Source organism: Stegostoma tigrinum, chromosome 33, assembly GCF_030684315.1.
Source record: "Stegostoma tigrinum isolate sSteTig4 chromosome 33, sSteTig4.hap1, whole genome shotgun sequence".
Taxonomy (NCBI): domain Eukaryota; kingdom Metazoa; phylum Chordata; class Chondrichthyes; order Orectolobiformes; family Stegostomatidae; genus Stegostoma; species Stegostoma tigrinum.
Window position 1 is genome coordinate 9,145,391 of NC_081386.1, and position 16,997 is coordinate 9,162,387.

General features: G+C 42.2%; 1 protein-coding gene across 4 annotated transcripts in view; it reads left to right on the forward strand.

Moving 5' to 3' along the window:
* Window positions 1-16,997, forward strand: part of rasef2 (RAS and EF-hand domain containing 2) — a 72,366-nt gene that overhangs the window by 23,327 nt on the left and 32,042 nt on the right. For all 4 annotated transcript variants that reach the window (XM_048562691.2, XM_048562688.2, XM_048562689.2 and 1 more), the window contains exon 2: window positions 12,441-12,590. In XM_048562691.2, coding sequence (XP_048418648.1) covers window positions 12,441-12,590 — 150 coding nt within the window. The remainder of the gene's footprint in view (window positions 1-12,440; window positions 12,591-16,997) is intronic.

Here is a 16,997-nt window from a genome sequence, read left to right on the forward strand (position 1 = left end):
GGGTTTAGTTTGTGCCAATGCTAAGGAGCAGCTCTCCATTCCGATTACTTCCGTTTGACCCTGGCTGAACCTGGTTGTTTCAAATTGATGAAGAAACCCGCAAGATTCGCAAGGGAGGTGTAGTCTGATTTTTGTCTTAATACTAGAGGCACTGTTGAAGAACAGTCCACCTGCACGTAGCTCAGAATTGACATGGTAGTGACACTGGACATCATACTTAGTCGCCTAAATTCTTACAGATGCAGTCATTACACCACTATTGTCCATCTTAGCACCTCTTTACATCACTATTTGGATGAACTCACCTCCTATTTTAATAAAATACTGGTGCAAAGTTCAGGGTTTATGTCTTTTCTAACTGTCAGAAATTTTGCATTTTTGTGTACAATTTAGTGCAAGGATTGTTAATAGGAACTCGACAATATTCCCTCTGTGATATTGTTCCCTTCATTTGCATTTAGTTGAAAATATCCTTTAATTATGGCAACTGATTGCAAAGAGGTTAATATAGTCAAATGTACACAGCATAGTTTATATATACCACACTCCATCTAGTCTTAAGTGCTCTGTGGTCTCCCTCCATAAACCCTAAGTTTGTTTAAATTGACAGTCACTGGGGGATACAGAGTTTGGACATTGCTGAAAAGAGAGATGCATTGACAAAGCTTTCCATTGTGCACTCATCAGGACAAACACAGGTTGCTTTTCAAAAAAAAAATCACGGGATGTGTGCAACATTGCGTAGACCAGCATTTGTTGCCCACCCCAACTGCTCTGGCAGAGGTGACGGTGAGCTGCCGTCTTGAATTGCTGCAGCCCCTGTGGTGTGAGTACACCCATATTGCTGGTCGGAAGGAATTGAGTTCTAGGCTTGACAGTGCAGGAATGACAAAAGTCAGGAGTGTGCGGTATGCAGGAGAACCGGTTAGCGATAGTGTACCCATGTATCTGCTGCACTTGGCCTTATAGGGGGTGACACAGATTTGGAAGCTCCTATCAAAAGAGGATTTGAGAGTTTCTGCAATGCACCTTGTAGGATGGTGCACACTGCTCCCGTTGTGCATTGGTGGCGGTACGAGTGAATATTGAAGGTGGCGGATAGAATGTCAGTCAAGTGAGCTGCTTTGATCTGAATGACATCGAGCTTCTTGAGAGTTATTGGAGCTACACCCATCCAGACAAAGACCTGGACTGTTCCAGTACTTGAAAAGTTGCAAACACTGCTGAAATTTGCGAAATTACAAGTGAACACTCCCACTTCTGACTTCCAAAGTCAGTACCAAAGTTTTGCTCTTTGCAGCAACAATTTGCATTTATATAGTATTTGTCATAAAATGTACAAAGTTGTTTGCCAAGGGCATTGACAAACACAATTTTACACTAAACCATGCAAGGAAATATTAGAATGCAAAAGATGTTTTAATAAGCATTTTAAAAGCAAGAAAGCTTGGTTGAGAGGAGGAATGGTTTAGCACAGGAGGAGGGAAGGGAGGTAGGGAGGTTGCCTTTCCATTGCACAGTTATAGTTTGGTTTTCAAATGAATCGGACCTAATACTGACCAACTTTGCCAGCCTCCTTAAAATAAAATCCTGCCACTAAACCAAACAATGATATATCCTGCTGCAATCAATAGTCCTGAGAGGGTAAATGGCTTCTTGCTTTCCATTTACAGACTTAGTAACAGTGGTTTGTGTGTCTGAACAGTTATTAGATTAGATTCCCTACAGTGTGGAAACAGGCCCTTCGGCCCAACAAGTCAACACTGCCCCTTGGAACATCCCACCCAGACCTATCCCCCTATAACCCACGCACCCCTGAACACTACGGGCAATTTAGCATGGCCAATCCACCTAGACTGCACATTTTTGGACTGTGGGAGAAAACCGGAGCACCCGGAGGAGATCCACGCGGACATGGGGAGAATGTGCAAACTCCGCACAGACAGTTACCCAAGGCTGGAATCGAGCCCGGGTCCCTGGCGCTGTGAGGCTGCAGTGCTAACCACTGAGCCACCGTGCCGCCCCTATGTTAATGAATTAGATTTAAAGTATGAAGTGGTTGTCTTGCTTGCTGAACAGCCATTCTAGCATTGTGACAACAAACACGCAGCACCCAGGCTGGATAGTTCACCCACTAACACCTGAAAGGCACTCCATCCTCAATAGCTGCACATCAGGAATGTGGTGGAAAACTCTTCGCCTGCTTGGATGGCTGCAGGATTATTCTGGAATCATAGAATCCCTATAGTGCAGGGAGAGGCCCATCAAGTCTGCACCAACCCCCCCCCCCCAAGAGGGCATCCCACCTAGATCCACCCTCACAACCCTGCATGGGGCTTTTAACCATAGCTAACCCACCTAGCCTGCACATCCCTGGACAATTTGGCACGGCCAATCTACCTAACCTGCACGACTTTGGACTGTGGAAGGAAACCAGAGCACCTGGTGGAAACCCATGCAGACACAGGGAGAACATGCAAACTCTACACATACAGGCACCCGAGGGTGGAAGTGAACCCTGATCCCTGGCGCTGTGAGGCAGCAGTGCTAACCACTGAGCCACTGTGCTGCTCAAGACTTCATTCAGGACATTGCAGTCTATATGTTCAGAGCTCATGCTACTGGACTCAGTATCCACCACCAGCATCAGCGTTGCACTGTGTTTGTAGGAGGTACTGCAGGAATCCCTAAAAGCAATTCCCATCTCATCACCTTTACAGTCAAGAAAGGCAGCAGGTAATAGGAGCACAACCATCCGTCAATCAAAATTTCCTGCCCTTCAGAGTTGGACTTCACCAAAGATGCTCCTTTGTTGCGACTGAGTCAAGATCCCGAGTTTCCTTATCTAACACCAACATGTGGACACTAACAGTACAAAGGCTGCTGCTGTTGAAGTCAAGCCCACCACCACTTTCCCAGTGCACCCAAAGTTAGTTGATAAGTACTGTCTAGCCAGCAATGTACCAATAAAATGAATGGAATTGCAATGCAAAATGAATGTTTCTTAGATTCTGGACCAGGAAAAACGAGTGTAAAATGTAAACATTGAAACAAGCAAATAACTCTGAGAAACCAGATTTTAAAAGTTAAACAAACTTTGAAAAGCTGTTTGAAGTTGTGAACTCAACCCAGCAATGACTCCTGGGCTTTCTATCTGTCTTTGGAGTCAGGGATGAGTGGGAGGTAATGAGTAGTACACAGATAAGTGAGCTTGGGCTATTTTATTGCAACTTTAGAGCAGAGTTAATTGCTGAACATCACTTTCTGAATCACTGCAATTTAAGACTTGAGGAAGGTCAAAATTGATTAAAATGAAAGTATAACTGAAGAGCCAAACTCTGTAATGTACACCTTTTAGCTTTTTTCTTTATTTCTCAACTTTTGCACCTAAATGTATTTCATACCTAAGATTAGTTAATAACTGCTTTGTACCTAAGATGACATTGTACATTTCTCACTGGATTTGTGTACTTTTGTGCTGGAGTACACGTGACAATAAAACTTAATTCTAGTTCCAATCCTAGTGTAGAGCAGAGCAATGTCTCTCTTGTCATTTTCGTGACAATGATACAACCATTGTTAGATGTGATTATCACATCTAGAAACTCATATTTAATATTTGCTAAATCAATACACGAAGCAGACAGAGTTAAGTTATGCTGTTCAGTCAGGGTCAGTTGAGTAAATGCCAGAGATGTCACGTTAAAAAGGTGTCTGATTTCACCATCAGTTTTGGTCAACACATCACAGGGAAACTATTCACATCATGGAGACTACGCTCAGAACAGCCAGAAGGCCAGACTTGATGCCAACATTGTTAGTTGTACCTGTCCTGGCCAATGATTTTCAACCTGTTTACCGAATGGGCAGAATTTAACCCTTATCACAACCCACAATTATAACAGTGTATATTGACATCAGAGTACATCCTTTGGTTTTTGGAAATGGATACAGAGCTGTAGCACAGTTATTTATTTAATAAGAGCATTACATGGGATCGTAACCTCATTAATATTTTCTTAAGGCCTAATTGAGCCAAATGAATGGCTGATTGCCCATTTTGATATACCATGTAAATGAAGTGAGTCCACAACACTTCTCATTTCCCAATAACAGGATTCCTTGTACTGAAAGGAACCAATATTGTAGAGGATGCCAAGCATTCCCTATCAGCTCCAATATTTTTGGACAGAATTTCAGATTTTGTCTTATGCACTCTAAAGACAATTCATAAATTTTCCTACTCATTGTCTAATCATGGTTATTGCCATGGCTGTTTGGTCATAGCTTGCTCTCTGAAAGACAAGCCAACTGCACTATGTAGAATAGTGTCATTAGTAAAGGCAATATGACTCTTGAATGCATCACCAAGTAATTTGAGATGTGTCTCCCACAAGTTAATTGAAGGACACTGGAAAATATTTGGGGGTTGGTTAGTATGTTTGCTGATGACACAAAGGTTGGAGGTGCCGCTGATAGTATCGAGGACTGTTGCAGGCTTCAGCGAGACATTGACAGTATGCAGAGCTGGGCTGAGAAATGGCAGATGGAGTTCAACCTGGATAAATGCGAGGTGATGCATTTTGGAAGGTCAAACTTAAATGCTGAATATAGGATTAAAGGCAGGATTCTTGGCAGTGTGGAGGAACAGCGGGATCTTGGTATTCAAGTGCATGGCTCCCTCAAAGTTGCCACCCAAGTGGATAAGGTTGTTAAGAAAGCATATGGTGTTTTGGCTTTCATTAACAGGGGGATCGAGTTGAAGAGCCGCGAGGTTATGCTGCAGCTCTACAAAACCCTGGTGAGACCACACTTGGAATATTGTGTCCCATTCTGGTCGCCCTATTATAGGAAAGATGTGGAGGCTTTGGAGAGGGTGCAAAGGAGGTTTACCAGGATGCTTCCTGGACTGGAGGGCTTGTCTTACGAGGAGAGGTTGACTGAGCTCGGACTTTTCTGTCTGGAGAGGAGGTAGAGAACTGACCTGATCGAGGTGTACAAAGTAATGAGAGGCATGGATAGAGTCGATAGCCAGAGACTTTTCCCCAGGGCAGCATTGACTGCCACGAGGGGTCATAGTTTTAAGGTGTTAGGAGGAAGGTATAGAGGAGATGTCAGAGGGAGGTTCTTCACCCAGAGAGTTGTGAGCACATGGAATAGTTTGCCAGTGGTAGTCATGGAAGCAGAGTCATTAGTGACATTTAAGCGACTGCTGGACATGCACATGGACAGCAGTGAATTGAGGAGAATGTAGGTTAGGTTATTTTATTGTTGGATTAGGATTATTCCATGGCACAACATCGTGGGCTGAACGGCCTGTACTGTGCTGTACTGTTCTATGTTCTAACCCGGCACGTTAAAGAGAGAAGCACAAAATACCTGTGCTGGAATATGAAGATCAAGCGATGAGCAAAGATAGAGAAACATGCTCTCTGATGAAGGGTCTCGGCCCGAAACATCAGCTTTTGTGCTCCTAAGATGCTGCTTGGCCTGCTGTGTTCATCCAGCTCCAGGCTTGGTTTTCTCAAAATAAAAGGTGTTTCTCATTTGTTCATGGCTATCATTGTCTGGGCCAGCATTTATTGCCTGTCCCAAATTAGACTAATCCCTAATCCCACTTTGGTAACGATCAAGAATAGTCTTTTAGGACAGAAATTGTCCAGGCTTTATTTGACCTGCATTGTGTGCTCAGGACAAACCTGGTTAAATTTCCACATTCCTAGGTAGATGCCTGTGCTGTTATTCTAGTGGAACAGCTCGGCTAGGGACACAGCTAGTTCTGGAACTCAGGTCTATTATTGATTTGTCGTCAGGGTCTCAGTGTAGAACGAAGCACCTCCACCAATGTCTTTATATCAATGGACTGAATCAAATTGATTTAGAGAAGGCATCACGTGTGATATTTTAATGAATGGTGATGTTAAATCTGGCACGCAACTGTCAAATTAACCAGAATAGGCAACATTGAAAGAGGTTAAAAATAGATGTAGAACAATGTAGGATAGATGTTATCAGCTTTATTGCAGATTGTACATAGAACATAGAACATTACAGCACAGTACAGGCCCTTCGGCCCTCGATGTTGTGCCGACCTGTCATACCGATCTCAAGCCCATCTAACCTACACTATTCCATGTACGTCCATATGCTTCTCCAATGACGCCTTAAATGTACCCAAAATTGGCGAATCTACTACTGTTGCAGGCAAAGCGTTCCATTCCCTTACTACTCTCTGAGTAAAGAAACTACCTCTGACATCTGTCCTATATCTTTCACCCCTCAAATTTAAAGCTATGCCCCCTCGTGCTCGCCGTTACCATCCTAGGAAAAAGGCTCTCCCTATCCACCCTATCTAACCCTCTGATTATTTCAATTAAGTCACCTCTCAACCTTCTTCTCTCTAATGAAAACAGCCTCAAGTCCCTCAGCCTTTCCTCGTAAGACCTTCCCTCCATACCAGGCAACATCCTAGTAAATCTCCTCTGCACCCTTTCCAAAGCTTCCACAGCCTTCTTATAATGCGGTGACCAGAACTGTACACAATACTCCAAGTGCGGCCGCACCAGAGTTTTGTACAGCTTCACCATAACCTCTTGGTTCTGGAACTCGATCCCTCTATTAATAAAAGCTAAAACACTGTATGCCTTCTTAACAGCCCTGTCAACCTGGGTGGCAACCTGGGTGATTAACATTTGGTACATTACAGTAAGATGATGGAGGAAAACCCATTAGAATTAGTCAGGAGGTAGACTATGTAGGAAGCTAATAAACTTAAAAGACCCTATACAGACAACAAATAAAACGAACGTCATCTACAAAATACCTTGCAAGAACTGTGACAAATACTACATTGGACAAACTGGCAGAAAGCTAGCCACCAGGATACATGAACATCAACTAGCCACAAAAAGACATGACCCACTATCACTAGTATCCTTACATACAGATGTGGAAGGACACCACTTTGATTGGGACAACACATCCATCCTAGGACAAACCAAACAGAGACATGCATGAGAATTCCTAGAAGCATGGAATTCTAACTGGAATTCCATCAACAAACACATTGATTTGGAGCCAATCTACCATCCCCTGAGAAAAAGAACAGGAAATGACATCACCAACGCAGGAAATGACATCACCAACCCAAGGAAACCTAAACAGATAAATAGAAAGCGGGACATAACACCAGTGCTTTGTTGGAGGCTCACTGATGATGTTACCTAGAATGGTGACAAAATGTCTGAAAATGAACCTGCCAGCTCAGCGAGCAAACTCACATCCAGAAGGTTTTCTTTTGAAATTCAGTGTAGGTTAGTTGTGATGACTGGAGTGGCTGCCATTATTTGTATCAATCCTGTAAATGCAGACTAATGTTTGTTCCATTTATCTTATAATGAGGTATTCTCTCTCCCAGTGGCATTTTGCTTTAGAAAATCTAAAATGTGGAGGTGTTTTAATTGTTCACATTTGTTTCAAATTGTTTAAGCACTAATCTTTTATCTAATTTAAATCAGTGACCATGTTAACTTAATGGCAGTAATCAAAACCGGGAGTCTGCCATTCTTTCAATTTCAATGAAACTGCAGGAATTTATCTGGATGCCAGATATGATACTAGGAATTCCCTGGCTACAAACTTGCACTATTCAGGAAGTGAGAGAGTTACAACAGCCTTTAAAGGGACAAAAGTGAAAGACTAGAACAATTTTCTGAATGCATGAATGTGCCTGACTGATTGTAGAGCAAATACCTTAGATTTCACCCACAGCATGTTTGGTATGCTTTTGATTTTTTTAAAAGGACTGAATAGAGAAATGGTTTACTTCCCAAATCTTTTGAAAAGCCAGCTGGCTGTTAAATGTATTTTTTTTAAACTGGCTAGAGAAAGAAATTAAATACATACTGTTTGCAATGTGTTCACCAATTGCAACCAGTAGGGAAGATGATTTGTGTAACACTTGCTGCAACTTTAGTTTTACTAACATCATTGTTACAGATGTTTCTATCTCCCAGCATATGCCAGTTTAAAACTAGGATGTATGCTCAATGAGTCTCCCACTCATTTCATATAGGGTGGGAGCAGGCCAAAATGAGGCCTTAGAGTGCAGGTTGCTGGTTCCTTGAAAGTGGAGTAGGTAGACAGAAGTTAAGGAGGTGTTGGGTGTGCTTGCATTCATTGGTCAGTGCATTGAGTATAGGAGTTGGGATGTCATATTGCAACTGTACAGGACATTGATCAGGCCAGTTTTGGGATACTGCATTCAGTTCTTGTCTCCCTGCCATGGGAAGAATGTTGTTAAACTTGAAAGGGTTCAGAATAGATTTAAGGAAGTTGCCAGGGTGCAGGGTTTGAGCTGTACAGAGAGGTTGAATATGCTGGGGCTATTTTCCCTGGAGCATTGGAGGCTGAGGCGTGACCTTATACAGGTTTAAAAAATTAAGAGGCCATAGATAGGGTGAATGGCTAAGGTCTTTTCCCAGGGTGGGGGGAGTTGAAAACTAGCGGGCATAGGTTGAAGATGCGAGGGAAAAGATTTGAAAAGGACTTAAGGGGACACTTTTTTATGCAGAGGGTGGTGTGTGTATGGAATGAGCTTCCAGAGGAAATGGTGGAGACTGGTACAATTACAACATTTAAAAGGCATTTGGATGGGTGTATGAATAGGAGGGCTTTGGGCTAAATGGGACTGGATTAATTTAGGATATCTGGTTGGCCTGGACAGTCTGTGTTTGTGCTGTACATCTCTATGACTCTATTTGGCCATTTGAGTCCAGTCCAAAGAGTATCCCATCCAGAACCATCCCATCTCTGTAAACCTACATTTCCCATTGCTAACCCACCTAGCCTGCTCATCCCTGGATACTGAGCAGTTTAGCATAGCCAATCCACCTAACCAGCACATCTTTTGGACTGTGGGAGGAAACCGTAGCACCCGGAGGAAACCCAGGTGACCGTGCAAACTCCACACAGACTGTTCCCCCAAGGGTGGGATCAAACCCAGGTTTCTGGTGTTGAGGCAGCAGCGCTAACTACTGAGCTACCGTGTGGCCCTTATGGGCTAAGAAAATATCCTAGGAGTGTTTACAATTAACACAAGCTTTTGTTATGAGGAGTCTGTGAGCCCCACCTAATGAAAGAAGTAATGACTAAAGTAGGCTCTTGTCTCTACTTGTCTGTACAGACTAGGGGGAGAAAAACAATACAACAGAACAACATGACACATGGGGCTTAGTGACAAGTAGAAATGCAAGACAATTGCTAAATCAGGCATTCAAGGTGACATTAAACTGTGATGTAGAAACATGTCCATGAGAGTGAAACCTTAAACATTTGCGATGTATTTTGCATATCAAAAGCTTTGCAAAGGAGAAAATATGCCACCAAACAATTATTCAGACTGGGATGGGTAAATTATGTGCTTGAGCAAAAAGTCAGCCTTTGACCTCCCATGGAAGGTGTCCCCTACCAATAATAATACCAGCCACAATAGGTGAAAACTGCATTTGAAAGTTAACACCTTTAAAAATACTATCAGAGAAGGCAAGGCAGAGCTTGTTTTATGGGCAGAGAGAATGGATTGAGGGGGAAGTTGCAAAGGGATCTGGGCCAAGTGCTCTACATATTTTGAGTACTGGACACAGATGAGGCTAGTGGAGACTATAGGATTAAAAGTAATTACCATTTGATTCAGGAGGGAGGTTACATCGATCCCATCCAGAGAACATTGAATTGTAGTAAACAGCAGGGAGGACAATAAGAGAATTCGGGAGCAAGCAGATGGACTCGTGGCTGATAAAAACTGATGCAAAGATATGCATTTGGCAGCAAGTATGTGTCAAGACAATACTAGCTGAATGATACAATTTTAAAAGGTCGTGCAAAAACAGAGAGGTATGTAGACCCAGGGAACTACATACAAACATCTTTATCAGTTGCAGCACAGGTAGAGAAGTTGGTTTAAAAAAGCACAGTGAATCTTTGGCATTATTAGTAGTGGGGGAAAAAAGTACGCAATAAGTTAAGATAAACCTTAAAATGACTGGAGTATTGTGATCAGTTCTAGCCATCATATAGCAGAAGGGTTTGAGAGATCTGGAGGAGGCAAAACAGTTTGAGACTGTTACCAGGGATGATACATCGAGAAACTGGAGAAGCTGCAATGTTCTTCCCACAGTGGAGAAGTTTGTAAGAAGATTTGATAAAGCAACAAAACCCTGAAATTTTGAGGGGGTTTTGGGCAGCATGGTGGCATCATGTTTGGCTGTCTCACAGCTCCAGGTTCAAGTGTTAGGTGACTGTCTGTGTGGAATTTGCACATTCTCCCTGTGTCTGTGTGGGTTTCCAGTGATGCTCCAGTTTCTTCCCACAGTCCAAAGACATGCAGGTTAGGTCTGATCTTTACACTATGATCATCTTTGCTCACAGAGCAGAGATGGTTATTGGCAAATCCAGGATGGTCACAGTGCATGGCAAATTGCTCTGAGTCACTACTATGTTTGGTTTCATTAATCCAAGTCTGGATGGCTTTGGAGTTGGAATGCAAAGATGTTCACCTACCAGACACTGCAGGAAATCATCAGGAAGCTCATGGAATAGTCATCCTTTTCAAACTATGAAGCTATTATCTGAAGTGGGGAAATTTTCTTGCAGCTGTAATAAAACTCTTGGTTAAACCACACCTAATGTCTTGTGTAGAGTTTTGGATATTACTCAATGAAAAGAACTATAATCATCTTTAGAGTGCAGTACAGTTCACCAAAACGTTATCAAGAAGTGAAGAGTTAGATTATAAAGAGAGATTACCCAAACAAGGGTTGTAATTCTTAGAAAATAGAAGGGTAAGGGGTGAGTTAATTGATGTTTTAAGGAATTAATGGGAATGGATAGGAACTGTTTTTTCTACTGGAGTGTGGTGTGTAAGACAAGGGAAGAACTTTTAATTAGCACAAGGTAATTCAGGAGTGAGGTGAGAAAACACCACACAGCAGAATCTGCAACCTCACAGCGCCAGAGGCCTGGGTTCGATTCCAGCCTTGGGTGGCTGTCTGTGCAGAGTTTGCACATTCTCCCCGTGTCTGCGTGGGTATCCTCCGGGTGCTCCGGTTTCCTCCCACAGTCCAAAGATGTGCAGGCTAGGTGGATTGGCCATGCTAAATTGCCTGTAGTGTTCAGGGGTGTGTGGGATGCTTCAAAGGGCAGTGTGGACTTGTTGGGTCAAAGGGCCTGTTTCCACACTGTAGGGAATTTAATCTTTAAAAAAACAAGTAGCTAGCTCAATTAATCTTTTAAATCAGAGATGGGTAGTTTTTTTTTAAATAGCCAAGATTATAAAAAGATACTGGAGTTAAAGTATGTTTATCAAGATAAGATACAGATCAGCAACAGTCTCATCAGATACCAGAACTAGGAAGGACCAAATGGCCTCTTCCTTTTCAGAATTAACTAGTTAATAAGACATTTCGGTAAGATTAAAGCATAATCATTACAGCTGTTTGGTTTCTCTGTTGGGGCAGGTTTTAAACTTAATTAATCTCCATTGGACATTTGTTTAGGGAGTGGTTCAGATTCTTGAGAGGGGGGGCAGTGAGAGACCATTTTTGTTGGATCCAATTACAACAGCTTTGGCCAAACAGCTCTTCCTGGGTAGTGGTACTGCCCCTGCCTCCGGCCCAGGAGGCACAGGTTCAAGTCCCACCTGTTCCAGAGGTGTGGGATACCATCTCCGAATAGGTTGATTAAAAAATGTGGGCAAAAAGTAGACGTAAAGATGTTGTGGATATTTCAAACACGTCATCCTTTGTTAATGAGTAGAAGCCTGAGAAACTAGGTTTAAAATAAGACTGGAAGCTTTTATGAAAAAGACAGGGAAACGTGTACTCGGATGACCTTCTAGTGCGGTGCAACTTCGGCAATAATTCGCCCCTAAAGTGAACCCAGTCACTCCTCTGCACAGCTGGTAAAGCTACGGAGAGGGTGAAACTGGCTGCAGCTCTCACCTCTCTCTCTCTCTCTCTCTCTGCAATAAGCTGTCAGTTAAGGGTGTGGGAGTACACGCGCGCACACACACACACCTTAGACTGAGCGGAGAGTAGCTGGGCTGGTTTCAGAGTGATCCTCTCCCCTGCCGATTACACTCGGTCTAGTAGGAGCTCCCGCCGTGAACTGGGACTTGGCACTTCAATAAAGGTGCTGAGCTGTTCCCTCTCCTAGTCTCTGCCTGCCTTAGACCCATAACCGTGTAACGCAGGCTGTAGCCATCCGGACCTTTTGTCCGGCAGTTCAGGAACTTGAAACTCTGTTTGTTAGTATTGATGGTACAGGTGTTCAGCTCTATTAAATACACGCTGAGTGATTATCAATCTTAAAGGGGTTGGGTGTCCAGGCTTCATTCTGATTCCGGCAGTTATTAACGTCGTTTCTTCTCCCCCTCGCAACAGCCGGGAGAAATTGTTCGACTTCTACCAGCAAATCCGTGCATTCTCGGACTATGGTTTAAACGTGCAGTATGAGAAACTGATCCAGGAGCTTATCAAGGACGGTAAGGTCCAGGACATGGAGACGGGGAAACTGGAACAGACACTCAGGAGGTAAGGGGGGAAGGGGGCGCTGCTGTGGCCCGTGTCCGGTCAAAAAATTCTTGGAATAATTGCCTGAAACCGTGTGCCATTTTCTGAAACGTGTCGGAGCTTTGGAATATTGAAGGGTATGAGCAACTATTTGGTTTCACTTGACACGTACGTCCATACAGCATGGAAATAGACCCTTTAGACCACGTTGACTGTGTTCCCAAACTAAATTACTCCCATCTGTCTGCATTTGGCCCATTACCCCTCCAAACATTTCTAATTCATGAATTTATCCAAATGCCTTTTAAATGTTGTAACTGTGCCTGCATCCACCGCTTCTTCAGGCAGTTCATTCCACACGAGCCACTCTGTTTTTATTTATTAAAAAAAGTTTCTTCTCCTATTTCTTTTAAAATCTTTCTCCTCTCACTCTTTAAAAATATGCCCCCTAGTTTTGAATTCCTCCCCCCCCCCCCTTCACTTTATCTATGCTGCTCATGGTTTTATAAACCTCAGCAAGGTCACCCCCTCAACTTCCTACATTCCACTGAAAAAGGTCCCAGTCAATTTTTATATCTCTCTCACCCTTCATTCATGGTGATGTCTGGATTTTAAAAAAAAATTCTGAACCCTCTCCTATCTTGCTGATAACCTGGCAACCAGATTGTATCTCTTTCCATAACAATTGTTTTTATTTAGGAAAGTGCAGCGTTACCCAATAGTGATAAATATGAACCTCTATTCTACCTAGAGTCTTATCAGTCCAAAACAGCACCCTTTTTGAGTCCTTTGAGTTGTTTTTATGCTTGGCCAATCCATCATTATAATGCAATTTGAGACAATTTCAACAATGCTGTGCATTTGTCGTGGTTTTGTAAGGAAACACTGCAGGGCAGTCCACAAGAGCACCGTCATCCTCTGTGTGTAGCAGCCTGATCTGGTCTGTTTGAAGGGAGTCAGAAAGTGCAAAAAGGCCCTCGCTTTCTAAACTGATCTCCAGTTGGCTTGGAATCAGGCAGAAAGAATGGAGGAGTGTAGAATACTGGAGGGTGTCACATGAATCAGGGAAGTTTAACTTTTTTCTATTGAGGTGAGGGCCTCCTCAGGAGGCTAGTATCTAATGCATGCTCCTAATCTATTGCCTGCCCTTAATTGCCTTTGAATGGCTTGTTAGGCTGTCTTGGAGAACAGTAGAGAGTCAGTCATGTCTTTGTGTGACTCCAGAGTCGTATAGACCAGCTTGTTTAAGGATGGAAGATTTCCTTCTGTAAGGGGACCAGATGGGTTTTTAACAAACAATAGTAGTGTTACAGTTAGAATTTATTGAGACTAGGTTTTTTAAATTCCATATTTCTAATTCTTGAAGGGTGTTGGGTGGGTGGGATTTGAACCTATGACCGCCAGAGAATTGGGCTGAGCTTTTGGATTGTTAGTCCACTTACTTTACCATTACACCAGAGCCTTCTCTTCTCAATGGTAAAGGGCCTTACAGCTATATTTAATCTATTGCCTATAACCACTGATGTATCTGTATGTGAATAATACTCATTCTAGTGCCGTTGAGTCATTTCAGCACAGAGGCTGCAATTGCTAATTAATCCTTCATTAATTTACAACAGGGTACTTCAGTGATTATTGAAGCACATTTTCACTCAGCAGCCATAACCTAATCAAACTCCCAGCCCCAAACACCACCTTCCCTTTTTTAAAAAAAATACAATTGTTAGTTTAAATGTGAGGCTGGATTTGCAGGGGACTGTTTATGGATGTACAGTCTAGACTTGGACAAAATTTATGAAGGTTTTATAACTACATTATTATTCCCATGTTTCACATCTGAAAAAATCATAGGAATACAATCCTAAATTTGACTAAGCAAAGTTAAATAGTGGAGAACTAGCATACACAGGTCAGTGTGTTCATGGGCCTTTGGTAGAGATGTAAAATGTAAATTAATGCACTCAGCATTTCAGCTATTGGTGTCTTGATTTTTAAGATTTATGTGCCAGCAAAGTGGCAGTTTTGCTAAACCTTTAGCCTTGTAAAATTGAACTGAATGAATTTGCTTAATGTGTACACTGACAGTTGATATGATTAGATCCTGATAGAACAAACTAAAATTCAACCAAAGAGCTAACAGCATCAAGAATTCATTGAGATGAGATGGGATGGCATTGGCAAAGCCAACCATTTGTCCATCCCTAATTGCAATTGAAGATGGTGGTGAGCCAAGATGATTCGTTCAAAATCTCTTGGAACTACAGAATTAAAATTGGACAAAACGACGAGTGAAAAATGTAAGAGCAATTTAGATTCTGTTGCTCGGGTATAGTGTGACCACATTGGACCATAGACCATAGTTTCACCACATCCCAGTTTATGTAGTATCCCAGTTGTTCCTTTAATGTAAAATCTAAATCACAATACTGTCTTTGTACACTTTTTGGAAAGAGAACAATTGGGAAGCCAAAAATGTAATTTTCCTTCCATTTGTTCAGGGCAGGATCCACTTAGTTTTCCTGCTGGAAGATTAGCACAGCACAGAACTGAACTTTCATTATAACTTATTGCTGTATTAATCCATGAATGGAAGATAAGAAATTTTGTCTTTTTAGCAGGGACAAAATCATTGCAACTTTTTTCAAAGCCACTGCTTATTGAATCTAGTGTATGGTTTTAGTTTTCTCCAAGACATAGTATATTCTAAACTTCTTGAAATAAGAGTGCTGTGTCAAAATAATTGACTATGATTGTTCTTTAATAAGAAAAGCCTTCTAGCTGAGAGAGCAGCTAGAGTCTATATAGCTCATGATACCATGTGGAACTTGTAAGAAAAACTCAAACCGACACACATCCAACTGACTAAAAACGTCAAGTGATAACTTGATGTGATGTTCTTTGCACCCTCTTAGTAATAGACTGCAAATGTGCAGGTGTAATTTTGTTTGCTTACATTTGAAATACAAGTTTTGTATGTAATCAGCTTAATATGAAATGATGTACTTTCAGAAGCCTGTTTTTGGGATGATGATTGTCAGAAGAATAATGTATGAATCACCTCTTCACAATTCTGTTGTGTAACCAACCATTTTTTGAGTTCAAAGGAGTTCAGAAAGTATAACAATTAAGAGCAGCAGTAGCCCATGCAACCTCTTGAGCTTCTGGTTGTATTTTAATAGATTAACCTGCTTCTTCTCCACCAACCCCTGCTCTGTCCTCACATCTTCTCAATCCTTAATTTGCTTAGGTTTTTGGACACTCTGTTTTAGTTGTCCTCCATTGTCGATTCTTTATCTTGAGGCTGTGACCCCTAATTCTAGACTTGCCAGCCCAGGGAAATATCCTCTCTGCCTCAACCAAGTCAAGCCCTCTTAGAATGTAATGCAGTTGAACAAGACCATCTCCCACCTTGGTTAATCACCTAAGAATGTAAGCCCTTTCTTTTTTCAGTTTCTCTTCACAAGACCTTTTTTTTTCAATTCCATGAATTAATCCAGTGAACCTTCGGTACCTCAGCTATGCCAAATATAGCTCCCTTGGTTTAAGGAGACAAACTGTAAATAGTGTAGCTGGTGTGCTTATTAAAGCCCTATGAAATAACAGAGCACCTACTCACTCTGGACTGACCTCTTTGCAATGAAAGCCAACATACCATTTACCTTCAAAATTGCTTGGTGTACATTCATTCTGACTTTGGCTGTTGTGCAAGGGGCAACCAAATCCTGCTGAAGACTGGCATTTTGCTGATCTTTTCAAGATATTTCCTTTTTCCCGTTTTTCCGGCCAATCTGGATAATTTCAGATTTCTCCACATTATATATTTCATCTGCCACTACTATGTCCAGCTCTATCTAGCCCTTTGCAGTCTCTTTTGTCATCCTTGGAAAAATAACTTCCATCAGCTTTATTCCCCCAAAGCTTTGCTCCCTCGGGATTGGGAAAGGTTCCAAAAATAAATTTGACAGGCAAGGCTCTTTTAATGGCACAGTCTTTCCCAGTAATATTCCCTGCAGAAAGGGCCAACCACCAGATCAATGGAAATGTGGAAATTGAGATTCTGTGGTGGAAATTGGAGGTTGAATATTATTTCATCAGAATTTGCACAGTTCAGTCTTCAAACAGACCCATGAGCAGTACATGACAAAGCCCAGCAAAGGTAGAGCTTGAATTATTTTCCTGGCCTCCTACGAGCAGGTGAACACCATATGTAAGAAAGGAATCTGGATTGTTGTGCCACAGAGTCCCCACCCTTGGTAACTGTACCCCCTCCCACTCATCCAAAAAGCAAAATGGATTCTGTGATGCTTGTGTAGACTTGTGTGAAGTGAAAGTGGGTGATGGGCTCTGGGTTCTCCGATTTTAAGGTTGCATTGGCTAAATTTGATTGGTAGTTCTGGTGAATGAGGAGTAGGCCAAAGTCAGCTTGCT